The following is a 21,773-nucleotide window of genomic DNA, read 5'->3' as shown; positions in this document are numbered from 1 at the left end:
TGCGATCCTTTGTGCCAAATTTCACTTTAATATCTTTATTTATGGCTTAGTTATGACACTTTATAGGTTTTCGGTTTCCGCCATTTTGTGGGCGTGGCAGTTGGCCGATTTTGCCCATCTTCGAACTTAACCTTCTTATGGAGCCAAGGAATACGTGTACCAAGTTTCATAATGATATCTCAATTTTTACTCAAGTTACCATATACAGTTCAAAAATGGAAGAAATCGGATAATAACCACGCCCACCTCCCATACAAAGGTTATGTTGAAAATCACTAAAAGTGCGTTAACCGACTAACAAAAAACGTCAGAAACACTAAATTTTACGGAAAAAATTGCAGAAGGAAGCTGCACCCAGACTTTTTTAAAAATTGAAAATGGGCGTGGTGTCGCCCACTTATGGACCAAAAACCATATCTCAGGAACTACTCTACCGATTTCAATGAAATTCGGTATATAATATTTTCTTAACACCCTGATGACATGTACGAAATATGGGTGACAACTACGCCTTCTTTCAATACAACGCTATTCACAACTACGCCTTCTTCCAATATAACGCTATTTTGAATTCCATCTGATGCCTTCTCTGTATAATATATACATTAGGAAATGAAAATACAATTCAATGCTCAAATTAATTAATCTAATTAATTTTACAGCAAAATAAAAAAAATATGTAAATTAGTATCACTTTATCATGCGAGAGTATAAAATGTTCGGTGACACCCGAACTTAGCCCTTCCTTACTTGTTTTTATCTATTTTTTTCCGAATCATGTCCGCCAGTTTAAAAAAGTGTGTTTTGAGAAAAACGCGCTTAAAGTTTGAAGCGTGCACTCCGAGCGCTCCGAACGTCAAGCGGTATTATTAATTTTGGGCCTTTTTCGAAACCTTCCAATGGTAAAGTGGGTTTCTACATTAATTCTAAGGGTATAATAGCCCTGACAGACGACAGCTCTAATATGCATTAGCGGGCTTATTTACATTTACTTGCGCATTTGACCCATGGTAATGCAAGTTTGTAATGCACAAGAGTTTCGTGCATTTAGCTGAATTTACCAAATTTGAGTAGGCAGCACTGCTCGAAAATGGCCGATTTTTGCTTTTTTTGACATATGTATGTCGCTTGAAGTCTGCCGCCTCCTTTGCGTTTACACCATGAGAAGTAAGCAGTTTTATATTGCTAATTAAATTATGTGCAAGTACTATATTAACAAAAACAAATTTTAATATTTTTAGATTGCAGAAAATAAACAACGCACAGTTTGCTATCCATTTTTCCAATATTCTTAACTTTTTCACACACTTTTTCCGCATTAAAATCAATAATTGCTTTTAGTTTCACTCTATTATCTTTTAACGTAGTTAATAATAAACGAATTTTTCCAAAAATACCAAAATTTCTATTATTTTCTTATTCATTTTTATTTCACGTTTTTTTTTTAGAAATAAACAAATTTCACTATCAGCTGTCTAAATGCACAAGTCTGCCGTCTGTCACCATAAAATTTCAATGCGCATTAGAGTTGCTTAATGCGTATTAATTTTGCTCTTCTGTCAGGGCTGTAAGGGGACAGAAAATGCAAAAAAAAAATTTAAAAAAAAAAATCATTACCCTACTGACTGCTTAACAAACTGTTTTCTAATAATAAAATTTACCGCAAAGTCGTGTCCGTGCCTACGCTGGACACGGCCAAAGAAATTCTCATGTTCGTTCCCAAATCAACTTTTCGCAAAACTGAAGATTATGGATTTGGTTGTAAGTCATGCAGTTGAAAATGAAGATCGTATCAGATCATAGGGCTGCCGTTCTCTATTGTAAAGTTCATTTGATTAAAATAGTTCAAAGAACAATTCAATCTTAAAGGTACCTTTAGGCAATGCAAAAACTGGAACTTACAGTATATGTATGTATATGTATATATACATTATAATATATATGTATATAGATAATATATACATACGTATATTCACCACCTTCTGATATGTAAACATTGAAATTTCACTTTATTACTTTGCCATTGGTCATCCATTGTATGCATGCGCCGCTGGTCCTAAAGTTAATTTTATACCTGTAAAAATTTATAAAAATATACTACATTTGTTATTACACTTTTATTTTTTCTGCGTTTGGCACTAAAGTGTTAATTTAACTGTCACAAGTTTCATGCAATTGCCAATTGAAGCTAGAAATGTGAGTTATTTGTTGTTACCAACACTTGGTACGGTAACCGAAGTGTTTAACACTTATGAATAAACAAATATTGCCCTCATGTATATTTATTTACAGTGATACTGACTGCCTAAAATACATATGTATATCATTTTATACCTGTAGGAATATTTTGTTTGGAGAAAAATTTTGTAAACTCCAACAGTATTTGAATGTAATTATCAATATGTTATCGATTTACTCATCATTTATTCACCTGGACAGATCACTAAAGGCTAAACTCGTATATTAATACGGCGGGAATCATGTACATATTATCCGTTTATTCTTTTCATACTGAGACTTACCGATCTAAACGGGGTTTAATCTCTGAAATAACAGCCCTTGGCCAGATAAAATATAAGTGCTGAAATTGTATCAATTTTCTCATAAAGCTCATCGCTATAAACTAACGTCTCGTTTTCTCGCAGGGTATTTTATACTCACACAGGCAGGTATACTTACATATGTGCGTAACATACATGTATACATACATAAATGTGTTTTAGAGATAGTCAAATTTGGCAAGCTTAGCATAACTCCTTATATAAATATTTGCACAAATATTTTGCAATAAATTAGCGAATAGAAGCATTTAATTTTGGATATGCCTTTATTGTATATGAATATAAACATACTTATGTATGTAACATCCAATATACAATAACATTCGTATGTAAGCAAATTAAACAAACAAAAGTAAAGTGTTTATAAGTAAAATATTAGTAATGATTGTCGGCAACTCCATGTATTTTTTCCTAAAGAAAAGAAAGGCTCCGGCTCACACTTTTTCGAATCAAAATCACAACATTTTACTCAAATAACGGACTCTATTTATTACTTTGAAACAATTTTATTATAATAAACTAACTCAAGTCTTTTTCGAAATTTGTCTTTTAAATTTTAGAGTTGATCCTACATCGGTACTTTAGGACCTATTACCTTTAAGCTACTGCTTTGTAACTATAAAGACTTTTAGACAAATTTTATATACACACGTTGTCTCTATAACATAAGCTCATATTCCTTCTATAGTATATCAACTAAAAAATTGAGAGAAACTTTTATTTAAGATGTATGATTGAAGTTTATGCTAAAAAATATCTCTTTGTCAGAAAAAAATTTAATGAAAAATCTCTATGCTTACTACTTCACATATGACGATATTCATATCCCATGTATGTAGTATGTATGTATACAAATTTATATGCAAATATGTAAATATTGTATACGGATACTACGAGTTTAGCGCTGTTGACATTCATTTAGCCCAGTTATTAGTTGTACAAACACCACAGATTAGATTCAGCAAACACTCCGCGAATAAATATTGACCTTTGTGAATTCGCATTAACTAATAAAGGTGTCACTTAAGTCTAACTAGCAGGAGCCAAATATTTTCCACCCATAAAAATTATTAACCGTGTGTTGAATTAATCTGATGTAAGCAAAATGTAAAATAGAATAAAATTGTAGTTTGTTTTAAACTCTCTTGTTCTTTATTTTACAGCGTTACAAATATGGAATATATCTCACATTATAATCAGCACAATTTTACCTGTGAGGGCTGGAAGCGGGCTCCCGAGGCGGCAGCGGGTAATTGCACACGTTACGGCCGCAATGGAGCTCTGCGCTGTTATGGCGGCATAAGTAATTTACCTGCAATACCGTAAGTTGGTTTTTATCTTAAGAATAAGTGTTAGCAATAAATAAATCGTAGGATTATAATTAGGCAGCTGTCAAACTTCAACTGACAGCTTTTCAAATGATTTTAATTTGTGTCAATGTTAAGACATATTCTTTATTATCAATCTCAGATTGAAATGGATATATCAATGAAAAAGCAATGATATTTTGTAAATTTTAAATCAATAACTGATATGGCATAGAGCATGTTGTATCCCTGATTTTATAATCACTTAAAAATTCGTATGAAAAAGCAGACATAATAGGAAAATTTAGGGTCATATGTACTATACCGCATTTGGTAGACACTTGCTGTATCAATGTGACAATATTTCCCATTTGCATTTACACAATGCGTTGCGTCGTCTAAACCAAAGAAGGAAAAAGTCAAAGAGCGATCGAAAGTTATATCTCTCCAAAGACTGAAAATTCAGTAGGTTTCCTTAAAACTATTTTCATAATTTATAGAGTTGATGTTTGAGATCTTGACTACTGTTTTGTTTTGGACTTTATCTTTCTTTAGTCACAAGGTCTAACTTTTAAGTAAATTTTCGACATATGTAAACCTTACATGACAATTCATGCCAAACGTCAAATTATATATATTTGCGTCAAACATTTACATTTCTTGCAAAACTTTTCCTATTTATTTATATTTTCGTATTGTTTCTTTTAATTTCAACGCCCAGCGAACAAAAGATGCACCGCTTAGAGGATATAATTTTCTGTGGCTGGCCGAAGCACACCTTCAACCCCATTACCGATTTGCAGGCATTTCCGAAAATACGCTCGCTAATTATCGAATACAGCGAGATGCGAGAGTTCGTTTTCGATTTTCCCGAAATGTTTTATCTACAAGTAAATTTTACCAAAACTATTTTAGCATATTTAGTTACCACCCTATTTCGCTTAGAGCATCAATATATCATGGACGAATCTATCTCAAGTAAATGCGCGCACCTTCAAGCGTGTACACGCCCTACGTATCGTCGATCTACGTTGGAATAAGTTGGTGCAATTGGATGGGCCACTCCTGTTGCCTCGCTACTTCGAGGAACTCTACTTAGCTGGCAAGTATCTAGTTGTTTGTTCACTTTCCGAAATATTTTATAATAGTTTTGTTCACCTAACCGTTGTTTGTATCGCCTATCAACCAATTCAAAAATAAACAGGTAAGGAAGGGCTAAGTTCGGGTGCAACCGAACAATTTATACTCTTGCAAATTGTAAGAATCAAATCGAAAATCCTGATATTAGTTATATAGGGGTTAGGCCAAGTTTTTGCTCAAATTTATCTATTTTAGGCACAAAGATACACTCTTATGAATAAAACACAACACCCCCTTATTTCATTGGGACAACTCAGATATTGGGCGATATATGCAGTATTCACCCGGAAGTTCGAAATCCCTTATATTAAGTGTATGGGGGCTAAAGAAAGTATTGGTCCGATTCAACCCATTTTTGACATGAAGACATACCTTTATAAGAGAAAGAGAAAGATGCTTTAATTCCAGTTATGTATATCACACCTTGGCCGACATTTTCGACCAAAAGTCAACTATACATAGGTACTGGGGCCCACATATTCGGTAGCTAGGGTCTTGAACAGTTTTGGTTGGATTTGAACAATTTTTTGTCTTAAAGTGGCAAACACTAAAGGCATTATCCGTCCAAAGTTTAATTCCATTATATTAATTGCTTCTTTATTTGTGTACTGGAAAGTAAAAGAATCAAGTGGAATTTAAAATTGTGCTATATGGGAAGTAGGCGTGTTTATTGTCCGATTTCATTTTACAGAGTGACATAGGAAAATGCCACGTTCAAAATTTTGTCGAAAGCAGACAGTCGGATGCCGAGATATGGGATTTCACCAAAAAATGAGCGTTGCCACGCCCATCGTCCAATTTTTACCCCGGTCCCTAAAAACCGTTGTCATACTAACCCGTCGACAAATTTTTTCGTTTCTGGCGCGCTTTTAGTAATTTTGAACAGTACCGTTATATGGGGAGTGAGCGGGGTTTTCATCCGATTTCATTCATTTTCACACCGCAAGTATCTGAGTCATATTAATTAAATTGTGTGAAAGTGTTTTTCTCCAAACGGTGCATCTCTGTGCTTAAAATGGATAAAATCGGCCGAAAACTCGCACTAACCCCCATATAACTAATGTAAAGGTTTTCAAACATCCGGATTACTTTACTACTTAACTTGTTTAATATCTATTAATTTTTTAATAGACAATCCTTGGAATTGTACGCGCAATTTTAAATGGCTCTTGGTACCAGAGAAGGGTGCCATTGTCGTTGATCGTGATGAGATTATTTGCATGGATAAGAAGTACCGAGATCGTCATATGTTGACTGTGATGAATTTTAAAGTGGTAAGTAATACTATGTTCTCACCAAAAATTGTAAGTGGTTACATTACATTCTTGGTGGAATTCGGTAAGCAGTCTCTAGTCACTACTTGAGACATTTTGATATAAAGTCTCAATTTGTGACTAGTTACTATTCACTAAACAGTCTCTACCGTTAGTCTCAAAATATTGTCTCAAATTTGAGACCTGGTAGTTAGCATTTGCCATTTTGAATATACTGAATAGAAATCATCATAAATATTAATCGATTGCCGTTTTTTTATAAAGGTTAAAAATAAATCAATTTTACATAAATTTCGTAAATATTATGAAACAAAGTCAACATATATTTTTATTTTTATCGGTAATTATGTTTTTTGACTATGTTATAGAAAATTTAGTATTTGTTATCGACATATTTATTTTCATTCAAGTGTAAAATATCACTGTGTCACTTACAGAATAGCAAAATCGTCTCTGGTTAAAATAACAAATTTAGAGACTTTTGACTGTATCACAGTACAGAATCGCTCGGTAAATCAGCTGTGATAATGTAATAGATTTCCAATGCTGACGGCGCAAAATCAGAGTCGCACCGAGAGATTTAGAGTGGATTAGTTTCAAATCACTTCGATGAAGTGGTTTTGAAATGTCATTTTTGTTTGGCGAAATCTTGGTAAATTTATAAGATTAGTGGGACAAACTACTCAACAGCCGAAATTTTGTGATTAAGTGTCGGTCTGGACATGGTATAAGGTTTTGAAGTAATAATTATAGTCGTTAGGGACGGATCGAAATATTAATTAAAATTGGTTGATATTTTTGGGAACTATCGAGTGATTTCAACTATCGATTGTTAATGACTGAATGATTTTGACTATCGAATGAATTTTTTCGTTCTTTCATTCATTCATTTATTTAATCAAATTCAATAACTAAGCAAAGGCGTGCTCTTCAAACAACAAAAAAGTACTGGAATTTTATTCATTTTTAATTAAACCAATACAAAGGTTTAATTTAATTCAATATTTTAATAAAACATAAAAATAGTAAAGCACAGAAAAGATATTCAATATCATATAAAATAAATATAAATATAAATATCAGAAGAACGCAAAAAAATATTAATTATATATTAAAACTGCTATTTAAAAATATTATTTGATCTAGCTTTTCACCTTTAAGTCTATTTCTTCTATCATTTATTATTTGCCCAGCTTTAGAAAAAACCCTTTCGGAAGGAACTGAAGTAGCAGGTATACATAATTATTTTTTGGAAAGCTTGTAGAGTTCTGGAAAAGTTGCCTTTTTGCTGTCCCAATAGTTTAAAGGGTTTTGATGTCTCTCAACGAAATCTTGTCTAAGATATTGTTCCAAAGAAATATGTACATTAACACTAGGGGCGTTGTGACAAATAGTTTTTGCTTCCGCTACTTTTTGGTCAAGTAGAGTCCAAAGAGATAATTTACTTTTATCCGCGGGTAATTCTATTACTGGGGCTGTAGCAGTCCTTTGGTTCCGCTGTATGAATGCTGATACCTCTTCTCCCAACCATTTTTGAGCATTACTAGAGTTACTTTCATTTCCAAAGGCAATCTTTTTAAACGGTGGGTCTAAGAAGGTCGATTTGGCACACATCTTGTCAGATTCTAGTTGGCCAAGTCGTCTCGAAATTACTTCCAACAAACTACTTTTCAAGCATTCTCCCTCCGTAGTTTTCATTTGCTGGGATCTTATTGCATATTGCAGTGTTCTGACTATAGGCACCACTAGTGACATCGTTGGGTAGTTTTGTGCTGAAAGTTCTGTTGTCATATGCTCTATCGGCTTCAATACAGTGATGGAATCACGTAACCTTTCCCATTCTGATGCATTCAGAAAGTTCGGTGCACTTGGTAAGGAAGTTAGTACAGCAGAGAACGGTTCTTTTATCAAGCATATACGTTCCATCATTATAAGGCCAGAGTTCCATCTAGTAGCAACGTCTTGCTTCATCTTAAGTTCAGCTACTCCCATTTGCTTTTGCATATTTTTAAGTTTTTCTGCTGCTTGAGAGCTATGATGAAAATATGTTACTATAGCTCTGTATTTCGTTATAAGCTCTAAAATCTGAGGAGCAGTCTTTATAGCATCCACAACGCATAAATTTAGAGTGTGAGCGACACATGGGTGGTGGTGTTTTTGCAGTATACCCCTATCGCTTTTTTAATATTTGTACCGTTATCACTCACTATCGTCACTATTTTGTTAAAAATTGACCACTCGTCAAAAATGCTTTTTAATTCTGTGGTTATGTTTTGAGCAGTATGTGAGCCGAACACTTCTTTAGTTGCCAGGACTGCTGAGTTCATTTTGCTTTCCCAAATGAAATGACTAGTTACAGACAAAAAAGATTTCTGGCTGTCAGTAGTCCACATATCTGTTGTTATAGAAAGGTGTGAAATATTTTGCAAAATGGCATGAAGCTTTTTCCGTGCCTCGTTATATTTTGAATGCAACATTGTGTTGGAAAGAACTTTTCTGTTTGGGATTGAATACAAAGGCTAAAGCTTTTTTGTATATTCTCGAAATCCTTCATTTTCAACAATAGAGAATGGTTGCATATCTCTTGTAACCATTTTAATAAGAGACTCATCTATACTTCTCTTTTCAGTTTCCGAAAGTTCAGATCGCGTGCTTGTAACAAATAATTTTGTTTGCATTGCCCTTCTTTTTAATGGTCCACCACCTGAAACATTTCTACTGGGTATTGTTGAAGAACTTGTAGTTTCTACGTTCACAGGAGGTACCAAAGAAGCACTACTTATCTCACTTTCAATAGTTTCCACTGTTAAGTTCACATCTCTTTGCGTTGAAGAACAGCTTGGCATATCTAAGTCACTTACAGCAGGTGCTCGTTCGACTATCGCCGAAGAAGTCTCCTCCACACTATGTGATGATGGATACCTTCGTTCGTAGGTGATCGTTCATATTTGATGTGTTACCAGGAAACTTTAAATTTTTTTACAAATATTGCAGTTGACGTTATTACCATTATTAGTAAAAAACTTCCACACGGCTGATCTCTTTAATCCAGGGCGCATTTTTGTATTATCTAATTATGTATAAAAACATTTTCAGATTTTTACCTATTTGGAAAACTTCATTTGCCCATGAAAGGATACTGGTTTCAGACATTTCAGCTATCCAAAAGGCGATGACCGATATTCTCAAGAGCATTCCGAAAAATGACCTTAAACACTCATTTTAAATGCTAATTGACCGGGCTAAACGGTGTATCGAAGCACAAGGAAACTACTTTGAATAAAAAAATATAACTTTTGAAAAATATAAATTTTTTGTCGTTTTTTTTAACAGTCCTGTTTCTTTTGTGACAGACCTTGTATGTATAACTGTAGACTATCGCATCATTTATCTCTTCTCACAGATGCTGCGCAAGGAATGCCAAACGCACTATGATTTACAAAATTGTACCTGCACAATGCATCACATCATTCCGAAGACGCACATACCACTCTACACAATCAATTGTAGTAATTTGCAATTTCGAACAATGCCCAGTTATATACCAGCAAACACAACAACAGTGTATCTCAATGATAATGAGGTGAGTGAATAGACCAAAAGAGTATCCAAAACAAATAAATTATTATTTTAATTGAATATTATACTCGTAGTCTAAGTATTATTATTAGAATGAAAAATATATTATACCAGCGGCCTGGTACGTGCTTCGCTACGTATAAAGCGAAATAATAAAAAAACAATATTTTAACATCAAATAGATTTATTCAAACAAAAAAATATTTTATTAATTGCTAGCTATTTTAAAACTTAATTGTGACCATTTGAATTGAAATGGCATATCAAATGCCGGTATCAGAACACTTCTCCTTTTTATCGTAGATCGTAGCTTCATTCAAATTTGGCAACAACTGTTTTCACTGCCAACATCAACAGATTGCAAGAGTATAATAAATTTTGTAGCACCAACATTGAAATGTAGAATTGTATTTTTGAACATGACTCAAAAAAAGCTTCGACGTTTGAGATGTCCCAAAAATTAATGAATACAATGGTTAAGGCGGAGTTTTTAATGCTGACAATCTCACTTTGCCATTAGCACAACACATCCAGGGCGTTTCACCTTGAAAGTTAGCCGGACCACAATATGAAAAAATTGCAGCCATCATTCCAATGTATCCATACATACTATAATCAATTTGACTGTTGTAATTAAGAGTAACACGCATCATTTCAGCCAAAGTAGCACGACGTATTCGTGATCGCCATGCAAGATTAAGTACAGGTACAGGGTCAACAGATCTATTTCGTGCATTACGTTCACGCTGCAATTCATTGGCTTGTGCCTATATATGTATATATATTTGCTCGTCTATTCTTCTTTTTCTTTACTGACATAGACACCGCTTACGCGATTATAGCCGAGTTAACAACAGCGCACCAGTCGTTTCTCCTTTTTGCTATGTGGAGATTCCGAGCGAAGCCAGGTCCGTGCGTACGCTCCGAGGTCCTAGCATCGACCCCGCCTTTGTGCAAATAGATACCGAGAGTTGAAGAAGGAAGTTAGACGCATTTGCAGACAAAAAAAAAAGAGAGGCCGAATTGCGTGAGTACGACAAGCCGGCCAACAGGGGCAATGCTCGAAAATTCTACGAAAAGATGCGGCGACTAACTCGAAGGGTTCAAGACCGAAGCATACTCTTGCCGAAACGCCAGAAGTGATCTAGTGACTGATGCCCTGAGCATACTAAAATTATGGAGGGAACATTTCCCCAGCCTGCTGAGTGGCGGTGAAAGTATAACACCAGGTGAAGGCGAACCCGATTCTCCATGAAGAAGTTCGAATAGCAATTAACCGTCTTTGAAAAAAATCTTTGAAAAGCCCCGTGAACAGAGAGTCGACACACACCACCTCTTCGTCGATTTTAAAACTGCTTTTGAGAGCACGAAAAGGAGCTTTAGACAGGGCAACTCCCTTTCGTGAGACTTCTTCAATCTCCTCTTGGAGAAACTAATTCGAGCTGCAGAACTCAATAGGGAAGGTTCTATCTTCTATAAGAGTGCTCAACTGCTGACGTACGCTGATGACATGGATGGTATTGCCCTCAACAACCGCGCCATTAGTTCTACTTTATCTAGGTTGGACAAAGAAGCAAAGCAAATTGGTCTGGTAGTTAACGAGGGCAAGACGAAATATCTCCTTTCATCTAATATAACATAAAACACTGGCGAAAATAGTGTTTTACAGTTCATACTTAGGTCGTAGATAAAATCGTCTATCTTAGAACCATATCAAACCAACAATAATGTTTGTTTTGAATTGCACCTATTAAAAAAGAATAATAAAACACCTGTTAGCACAGAATATGTTTTTTTTGTTTTCAAATAAAGAAACACACATGCATTTCATTTCAACTGTTCAAACCTTTTTTGAACCGTTTTTTTAGTTGAAAAAAAGCCTGTAAACGATATTAAACACCGGCGACTCGCTAAACTAAAAACTAAGAAAAGTACACGCACTCATATACATAAAATACATTTGAACAATTTAAGACTCGCCTTTGTATTAATACACTCAACAATATGTTTAAAAATATAAACACAAAGCAATAATAATCACTGACAATTTGCTTTAATCGAAGCACGTCCGAAATGCCCGCATGAATGACATAACAATATAACAATTCAACAAACTTCACATAAAACATCTACTCAATACCCCGAACAAAGCCTAAAGATTTGGTTTGGATAGTTGAGCCCGTCCTTAAGTTATAAAATTGCAACGAAAAGTGGCATTACTTATTATAGGAAGATTATTGTTGAAAAGAGGTGGCAGCATTGCTTATTTGTCTGACCATAATATTTACAAATACCTTATCCGGATTGTATGTGATTTTTTATACATTTTTTACTATTATTCATATAACAAACTATTCAATAAAGTGATTTACGAATAAAGGCGAAAACGTTTTTGTCGGTATAAGAATCCAAGGGATTGTACTTGAGAGTTAATTTTGAATATGTTCATAGAAATGAATTGTAGCGCCATCTAAAAACATAACGCACTTTAATACTGCTTTCTCAATGTCTGGATTACCAGTTAATTTGTAATAATAAACATCAATAATGTACATCCGCTAATTAAATAATGAATTGTTTTATACTATCCTATCTTCTAAGTTGGTTTGAACTGGACACACTGCTAAGTTTTACAAAAATCGGTTCAGTTGTTTAGGAGTCCATCGCGGACAAACATATAAAGATTATAGGACGTACAGTGCATAGGAAATTTATTATAATTAGAGGAAATACAATTTCGATAGAAAAATCGTTGTGTTTAATACTTACAGATCACAGATATATTACCTTTACGTAACAATCCATATTATCGTCACGTGGTGGACATCCATTTGGACAATAACCGCATTGAGACGATTGATGTGTTAGAAGGTGGCTTTTGGTTTGAGCACTTTCGCTTACTCAGCTTGCGCGGTAATCGATTGCAAAAGGTAAAGTAAATTTTATAATATAATTAGTCATAAATAGAAACCAAAAATAATAAGAATAATTTAAAATAAAAATTACTTACTTAAGCGTTTAATATTACTCCCCTTTTTGCCACAGTTACCTGTCTACGCACTCGATAACGCACTGGACGACAATCTCGACGCGAATCTCCTACTTCTCAGCGGCAATCCTTGGCAATGCACTTGCATATTTACAATGCGTTTTCGTGAGATACTCATGAAGTACAATGAAATAACGCGTGATGCCATAAATATCACGTGTACCTATAAAAACAGCAGTCCGGTGCGTCGCGCCAATGTGCTCTCGCTTACACGTGAAGATGTCTGCAAACCGGAAGAGGAGCCGAAAATATATCCTCTCGATATGCTCAATGCAGTGTTGGCCTTTCTTATACTTCTAATTCTGAGTAAATTAGCTTACGACTACTATTACTATAAAAATTTTGGGCGCGTGCCATGGATTGTAATGAAGTTGCCATAAATTTTGTCGAGGGAACATACAATTCCTCTAATATGTTAAAAAACTCTAATTTGTGATTAATTTAGTTTATTAAGTAGACTAAATAAGATAAAAAAGGTAAATATAACTATTAAAATGTGAACATGAAACCCGTATGTGATTAAAATTAAATATATTATATGTGATGTACTAATAAACATATTAGAATGCCTTAGGAAGATTAAAAGGTAGCAATGAAAGTTTAGAATAAAAATTTAAAATATTTTAAGCGACTAAGGATTATTTTGTTATTATTAAAGGTACTAAGAGCTTAGTAATTAAAAAATAATTTTTAAATTAACAAGTAACTAAGGACTAATTTGGGGTCTAACCCAACATTTGATACCCTTGCAACTTAAAAATATCAAAGCGGGCTTAATACCTTCAGAAGGCGGAAAAACTTTATCGCATATTAAAGAAGCTAAGTTCAGGTCTAACCAAATATTTTATACTTTTGCAACTTATCAAAGATTGCAGGTGTTGGCAATACTCCCTTAGTTTTATTATAATCTTCACATGAGATTTATGTGATATAAACTCAACCGAAGAGACTAAAAGCGCGATTCTGTAAGCAGTCTCTAGTCACTATTTGAGACATTTTGAGGTAAAGTCTCAATTTGTGACTACACTCTCACTAAACAGTCTCCAGCGTTAGTCTCAAATTTGTCACCTGATAGTTAGCAGGTCACAAAACTAAAAAGATCTCTTGTTTGCCATTTTGAACGTACTGAATAGGGATCATTATACATAGATATTAAACGATTGTCGTTCTTTTATTTTTTTGTAAGTAACTCAAACACGAAAAGGTTAAAAATAAATCAATCTATATACTTATGTACATATGTATGTAAATAAAAACGCTCAATAACGCCGGGACTAATTTGGCCAACTCTTTTTCTTAAATGTTTGTTGAAGTTCAAAGATGGTTTTTACGGTGAGAAAAATTCGAATAATTTCCGGAAAACCCCTAAAAACAGCCCTTTTCTCTTCCCCATACAAACGTTATATAAAAATGAATGCTTGTTTTTAGTAACACTAAGAGAACGGTTAAACCAAGTTCCAAGTTTTTAAAAGTTGGTTGTTGTGGATTGGGAAAGGTTTAGAAACAAAATACCTTATACTTTTCATGAGGAGAAGTCGGAAAATTGGACAATTCCAAAGAGTAACATTTTCCATACACAAATTTTTTCAATTTTTGTTTGTTTTGCTTTTCTATATTTTGATTCGTAAATTATTTGAATCGTTCAATTTCGGTCGCTTGCTTTTTTATTCCGGCTATCCAAAGGAAAATTTATTGAAAATTATTCAGTGAAAACTTTATGCGTGTTGCAGATTGAAATTTGTTACGAAGCCACGAAGAGGTCGCGCTATTATTGGTCGGCGTTCTTTTTGCCATCAACGTATGGCAGCACAAGGAAAGACAAGGATTACTCCCAAAACGCGATGACATACGTGCGGAATTATGGATCGCGGTCAATCAGCTAGCGATCGTAACGATATCACAGCACGACTTTTTAAACAATAGCTGCGATGTTCGATGGTCTTTATCTTGAAGCAACCTATAGTATATATGGTGCTGTTAGATGCTGAATGTATTCTGTTGAGTGGCAAAAAAGAGGTTTGCCGCACGCACACATTCTTCTTTGGATGCGGATGGTGATTACACCAGATCAAATTGATGAAATCATTTCAGCGGAAACTCCTGATTCAGAGATAGATCCAGAATTATACGAAGTGGTGAAAACCAATATGGTTCATGGACCTTGCGAACCTTACAATCCCACTTTGATTTGTATGTCTCACAATAAATGCACGAAACACTACTCATGTGCTTTTCTTTCGGAAACGGAAATGGGAAATGATGAATATTCACTGTATCGGCGTCGCTCACTAGATGACAATGGCAGAACATTTAGCTTTTAGAGGCGCAAATATCGACGTTAACAACACATCGAAGTTCACAATACATGGATCGTACCGTGTTCGCCACTTTTGTCTAATTCACATTCAAAACTCATGTCAATGTTGAATATTGCAGATTGGTGAAATCGATCAAATACGTTTGCAAATACGTCACCAAAGAAAGCAACATAGCGGTTAATATTCGCTAAGAATTGGAATTGGAAATGGGTAAATTTCGGTTGATACTTCCATTGGTTTGATATCAATTTCACCTCCCTTTTGTCAATTCACTTCAACGGAAGATGAACTCATCACGAATATTTATCCGAACATTGGGCAAATTATCGTAACTGCAATTGCAATTGCTTGAGTGCACGCGCAATTTTAGCTGCCAAAAATACCGATGTTAATGACTTAAACTGGAAGATTCAAAGTCAAATTCCGGGAGGTTTGCGCTCATATAAATCGATCGATCGTCTTGACAAGGAAGACGAAACCGTAAATTATCCAGTGGAATTTCCAAATTCTTTGGAGAGGCTTGGTATGCCCCAGCATCATTTGCATCTCAAAGTTGGATCTGTCATTATTCTGTTTCAAAATCTTCATGCGCCGGAACAGGAAAAATTGTCTTTGCGTTAACAATCAACAGGACACAAGGAAATCGGGAAATGCTATGTTTTTCACACGGCCAGATATGTATATGTGGCCAGATATATGTGCGTGTTGGCGAGTTGCAAACCCATCTTCCTTGCATATTTACGCACCAGAACAGAAATGAAAAAAATATGTTTATTAAGCTGCGCTACATTAAAAAAATGTAGAAAAATCAAAAATAAATCATTTTCGACACAAAATAATTTCAACTTCTTTTTCATTTCAAAACACATAATTTCACGCAGGACAACGGCTGCGGGGTCAGCTAGTTTTACATAAATTTCGTAAATATTATGAAACAAAGTCAACATTAGGGATATGAGGTTTAGCCCAAATCGTTTTTATTGAGCGCCAAACCATTAACATAATTTTATAACCTTTAAGAGAAAGTGTCCCTTTAATTTTATTAAAATATCACATATTTTGACCAACTTAAACTATGAAAAATGCATGTGTAGAAGTTCTCGCAAGTGAGGAAAGTTCTCAGACCGCCATTCACTTGAGAGTGGCCAGAAACGATTCTTTTACACATAGCTCAAGCTGCTCACGACTTCCGGTCTTTGACCAAGTATCTTCTGGGTAGCCTAAGAACATCCGTTTGAAGGCGAGCTAAAGTGAAGAGGCGAAATATCCCCTCCGCAGGGTTGTGCGCTGGGTTTTGGACCCGCCATGTAAAAAAAAACTTACCAATGAAAATTAGCAATCAGCCTCGGATGAGAGACCCCCCTTTTGATGACGACCATGGCAAACGAAATAAGGACTACGAATTGAGGGCATGCACCTGGAATGTCCCGTCCCTTAATTGGGAAGGTGCCGCTGCCCAACTGGTTGATGTCCTCGTAAAAATAAAGGCTGACATCACCGCCGTCCAAGAAATGCGATGGACGGACAAGGACAGAGACGAGTAGGTCCTTGTGACATTTACTACAGTGGCCATATAAAGGAGCGCAAGTTTGGTGTGGGATTCGTGGTGGGAGAGAGACTCCGTCGCCGAGTACTATCATTCACTCCTGTGAATGAACGTCTAGCCACAATCCGCATCAAAGTGAGGTTCTTCAACATATCGCTGATTTGCGCCCACGCCCCGACGGAAGAGAAGGACGATGTGACCAAAGATGCCTTTTATGAGTGCTTGGAGCGCACTTATGAGGGCTGCCCCCGCCACGTTGTCAAAATCGTGCTTGGCGACTTTAACGCCAGGGTGGGCAAAGAAGGTATCTTTGGCACTACGGTCGGTAAATTCAGCCTCCACGACGAAACATCCCCAAATGGGTTGAGGCTGATCGACTTCGCCGGGGCCCGAAATATAGTTATCTGTAGTACTAGATTCCAGCATAAGAAGATTCATCAAGCTACCTGGCTGTCTCCGGATCGAAAAACTACCAACCAAATCGATCATGTTGTGATAGACGGAAGACACGACTCCAGTGTTTTAGATGTTCTTGCGCTCCGAGGTCCTAACATCGACTCGGACCACTATCTTGTTGCAGCTAAGATTCGCACCCGCCTCTGTGCAGCAAAAAACGCACGCCAACAAACACAAGGAAGGTTCGACGTCGAGAAGCTGCAATCACAACAGACAGCCGAACGATTTTCTACTCGGCTTGCACTCCTGCTCTCTGAGAGCACTCGTCAACAACTCGGTATAAGAGAACTGTGGGACGGCATTTCAAACTCCTTACGTACAGCTGCAACCGAAACCATTGGTTTTCGGAAAGTGCAAAAGAACAGCTGGTATGACGAGGAGTGCCGTGTCGCAGCGGAGAGAAAACAGACTGCCTACCTCGCAACGTTACGATCGACCACAACACGTGCGGGATGGGATAGATACCGAGAGTTGAAAAGGAAGCGAGATGCATTTGCAGACAGAAAAATAAAGAGGCCGAAATGCGTGAGTACGAAGAGCTTGATAAGCTGGCCGACAGGGGTAATGCTCGAAAATTCTACAAAAAAAAATGAGGCGGCTTACAGAAGGTTTCAAGACCGAAGCATACTCTTGTAGAAGCCCCAAAGGTGATCTAGTCACCGATGCCCAGAGCATACTTAGATTATGGAGTGACTACTTTTCCAGCCTGCTGAATGGCAGTGAACGCACAACACCAGGAAAGGCGAACCCGATTCCCCAATAGATGACGATGGAGCAGACGTTCCATTACCCGACCATGAAGAAGTTCGAATAGCAATTGCCCGCCTCAAGAACAACAAAGCGGCAGGGGCCGACGGATTGCCGGCCGAGCTATTCAAACACGGCGGCGAAGAACTGATAAGGAGCATGCATCAGCTTCTTTGTAAAATATGGTCGGACGAAAGCATGCCAAACGATTGGAATTTAAGTGTGCTCTGCCCAATCCACAAAAAGGTAGACCCCACAATCTGCGCCAACTACCGTGGAATAAGCCTCCTCAACATCGTGTATAAGGTTCTATCGAGCGTATTGTGTGAAAGATTAAAGCCCGCCGTCAACAAACTGATTGGACCTTATCAGTGTGGCTTTAGACATGGCAAATCAACAACCGACCAGTTATTCACCATGCGCCAAATCTTGGAAAAGACCCGTGAAAGAAGAATCGACACACTCCACCTCTTCGTCGATTCCAAAGCTGCTTTCGACAGCACGAAAAGGAGCTGCCTTTATGCCGCGATGTCTGAATTTGTTATCTCCGCAAAACTAATACGGCTGTGTAAACTGACGTTGAGCAACACGAAAAGCTCCGTTAGGATCGGGAAGGACCTCTCCGAGCCGTACGATACCAATCGAGGTTTCAGACAAGGCGATTCCCTATCGTGCGACTTCTTCAATCTGCTGCTGGAGAAAATAATTCGAGCTGCAGAACTTAATCGAGCAGGTACAATCTTTTATAAGAGTGTACAGCTGCTGGCGTATGCCGATGATATTGATATCATCGGCCTCAACACCCGCGCCGTTAATTCTGCTTTCTTCAGACTGGACAAGGAAGCAAAAAAGAAATCTAAAAGTCGGACGATGACATCAACTAATGAGTCGACGTTGCGAGTTTTCGAGAGAAAAGTTCTGCGAAAGATTTATGGTGATGGAACGATGAGCTATATCAGATATATTGATAGTTCTGTCATCATGTTGTCCGAATGGACAAACAGTCGAACGGCTATAATCGCGTAAGCTGTCATGCCAATTAAGAAGAAACTTTAATATATAGGATAAAAAAAGTGGAGAAGGGCCTCGCCCATTTTGCTCTACTTATACTTGAAAATTATTTTCAATTGATTTTATAACTCATTAGGGGGTCGATTTGTGGGGAGGCAAAAAAATAAGAAAATCATTTGGATCAAAATAAGAAATTTTGCCGAAGGAACCATACCTCTGAAACGAATTCTGATGTCTCCCAATTTGGGTCGAACTTTTGGGTAGGGGCAAATTTTGAAATAGAATTGAAATTACCATTTCATTCTTATTACCTCTGAAAGTGAGGAGAACTAAAGCAATAACCACTATGGTATTTCAAAAAAAATAATAAGTGAAGTGACCATTCCAAATCAAAAAGTTTACAATGAATCCACCATCCTCTACACCGCAAGATGAAGCAACTACATCAACAACTATCGAAAACCCAATGAGTCATATACCCAAGCATGATGTTACTGTTTTTGGTGTGTCTACTGATTTGACTGATCTTAATTTACCAACCCATCTGGATATCTTGAGATATTATTTTTACTTAAGCGAACGTGCTAAAACAGAACAAAAAAGTTTTCCCATAAATCATTCACTATTCAAGTACAAGATAAGTTGATTGGAATTTGGGAAAAACTTGGTATGGAAATAATGCTGAAAAAAAGTGTATGTAATAAATTGAATAAATTGCTTGACAAGTATCAAGAGCAAATCAAGAGAAGAAACAACACCCAACAATTTACAGAGTATGTAAAATCTCTGGAAACAATTTTTTACATTGGAACATGTAAATGCGATTTGAAGGCAGCTCCATGTGCATGCGGCTGGGTTCCCGAACGCCTCAAAGAGTTCATGCACGATCAACATAATCAGAGAAGACTAACAATGAATGCATTTATGATGGAAACTGAAGAGCAAGGAGCAACGTCTATGTCATCAATGCCAACATACCAAGATCCCGATGATTCAACATACGCACCGCCACCGGTTCAAGAAGATATAGATAGAAGCACAAGTTCACAATACACAGAGAGATACGATTGTTTTAACTTTGCCTTGGTATGTGACAGATTTGGTGTGCCTGACAGAGTAGCATCAGCATTGGGAACCGCTCTTTTGCAAGATTTTAAAATTAAAGATAAGCATGGGAAACCTCTCATCATGGATAAATCGAAAGTTCGCAGAGAAAAAGAGAAATGCAGACAAGAAGTGCTTCGCAAACGGTTAGATGATACCAATTTGTTAGCGTTTTCATTCGATGGCAGAAAAGATGATACTTTAACGATAGATAAAATTGATGAGAAGTATCATACTAGGATGGTAAAAGAACCTCATCTTGTTATTTTGAGAGAACCCAATTCTGAATTGATTGGTTACGTAAGACTGGAACATGAAACCGCTGAATACAAAACAACCAAATTAAATGGTTTTTTCAACGATAAAAATATATCACTGGATACATTAATTGGAATATGCACTGACGGTGAGCCAACAAACACTGGCCCACACGGTGGAATTATACGACGATTCGAATTGCTGTTAAAAAGACCATTGCATTGGTTTGTTTGCCTTCTACACTTCAACGAACTTCCGTTTCGGCATTTGTTTGAAGCTTTGGATAAATCAACCAGCACTGGACCAAGATCGGCAACCGGAAAACTGAGCCGTCAAATCGAAACTTGTGAAACTCTTCCGGTAAGTTATTGCTATCACTCATTTATTATAATTGTCAACCATTTTTAATTATTTTATTATTATATATTTTTAGGTGGTGGACGGCTTCCAGAAAATTGAGTTGCAAAATATGCCCCCTGCTCCAGAAAAAAAAAATTTTCCACCGATTCGAAGTACTTATACGACATGGCCCATGCAATTTCTAGCGGCGTGGTTCCGGTGGATCTGGCTAACATCAAACCAGGGAAAATTGTACATTCTCGGTGGCTCACCAAGGCCGCTAGATTATTGCGATTATATGTGACAACGGAAAATCCAGATGCAAATTTAAGAATTCTGGTTGAATTTATAATTAAATGTTATGTGCCAATGTACTTCAATATCAAGTATTACAGCTCTGTCGTGTACGGCAGTGCATTATTTTTCAAGTTCATTGGTTGGTCACGATTTCTAGAACCTCGTTTACGCAAAATTGTCAATCAAGTAATTAAAGATAATTCATATTATGCGCATTCGGAAAATATCTTGTTATCAATGTTGTTTGATGATAGGAAAGAAAAGCGCGACTGTGCCATCAAGAAAATTCTACGCTATCGAACCGATGTTGACGAGCCAATGGAACTTAGAGTTTATAAAAAACCAGATATAAACTTTAATTGCACAAGTTATACGGAAATGATCAATTTGAATGATATAAATATCGTATTTGAACCACCATTCACGCGAAGCATTCCGTACGATACATTGAAAGAATATTTAAATCAAGATGATCCACCGTTTAATGATCCAAAAATTCCATCACACATACAAGGAACGGAACGACATGTTCAATTGCTAGCTAGCGTTTCCAAACGGGTTATACCGGAAAATGTAGAGGCTGTTATGGCGACGACATTAGAGAGCCGTGCGAAATTGCCCAGACTTGAAAGTAAAAAAGACTTCAAACAATAATTTTTTTTAGTTTCTTTTCTATAACTCACTTAAATTAATTTTTTCATTTACATATGTTCTGACTAAATAAATTTCTTAAGAGAAAAAATAGATATTATTATAAATAAATAAATAAAAATAAAGAAAAAACATA

At 36.3% G+C, this 21,773-nt stretch overlaps 2 protein-coding genes across 5 annotated transcripts in view; both read left to right on the top strand.

Annotated features, from left to right (window-relative positions):
* Positions 1 to 14,175, top strand: part of LOC126754542 (protein singed wings 2) — a 50,036-nt gene extending 35,861 nt beyond the window's left edge. For 2 of the 4 annotated variants that reach the window (XM_050466619.1, XM_050466620.1), the window contains 7 exons: positions 3,725 to 3,883; positions 4,590 to 4,758; positions 4,814 to 4,970; positions 6,140 to 6,282; positions 9,686 to 9,865; positions 12,633 to 12,791; positions 12,907 to 14,175. In XM_050466619.1, coding sequence (XP_050322576.1) covers positions 3,725 to 3,883; positions 4,590 to 4,758; positions 4,814 to 4,970; positions 6,140 to 6,282; positions 9,686 to 9,865; positions 12,633 to 12,791; positions 12,907 to 13,290 — 1,351 coding nt within the window. In that variant the 3' untranslated portion in view covers positions 13,291 to 14,175. Of the gene's footprint in view, positions 1 to 3,401; positions 3,658 to 3,724; positions 3,884 to 4,589; positions 4,759 to 4,813; positions 4,971 to 6,139; positions 6,283 to 9,685; positions 9,866 to 12,632; positions 12,792 to 12,906 lie in introns of those variants that run through there. The other 2 variants (XM_050466621.1, XM_050466622.1) reach the window with 2 other exon arrangements.
* A 5,066-nt stretch (positions 14,176 to 19,241) lies between these two features.
* Positions 19,242 to 21,773, top strand: LOC126754554 (uncharacterized). Its single transcript, XM_050466641.1, has 2 exons — positions 19,242 to 20,710; positions 20,784 to 21,773. Exons 1-2 carry the CDS (start codon positions 19,658 to 19,660, stop codon positions 20,991 to 20,993), a joined length of 1,263 nt encoding a protein of 420 aa, XP_050322598.1. The 5' UTR covers positions 19,242 to 19,657; the 3' UTR covers positions 20,994 to 21,773.

This window comes from Bactrocera neohumeralis, chromosome 4 (genome assembly GCF_024586455.1).
Source record: "Bactrocera neohumeralis isolate Rockhampton chromosome 4, APGP_CSIRO_Bneo_wtdbg2-racon-allhic-juicebox.fasta_v2, whole genome shotgun sequence".
NCBI lineage: Eukaryota > Metazoa > Arthropoda > Insecta > Diptera > Tephritidae > Bactrocera > Bactrocera neohumeralis.
Note: the sequence above shows the minus strand (reverse complement) of the source record. Positions and strands in the feature narration are given on the sequence as shown.

Excerpts from the sequence above, each read along its gene's own strand:
- LOC126754554 (XM_050466641.1), top strand. The coding sequence starts at position 19,658 with ATGGAAATAATGCTGAAAAAAAGTGTATGTAATAAATTGAATAAATTG. Across the intron at positions 20,711-20,783 it reads AAACTTGTGAAACTCTTCCG|GTGGTGGACGGCTTCCAGAA; the intron begins GTAAGTTATTGC and ends ATATATTTTTAG.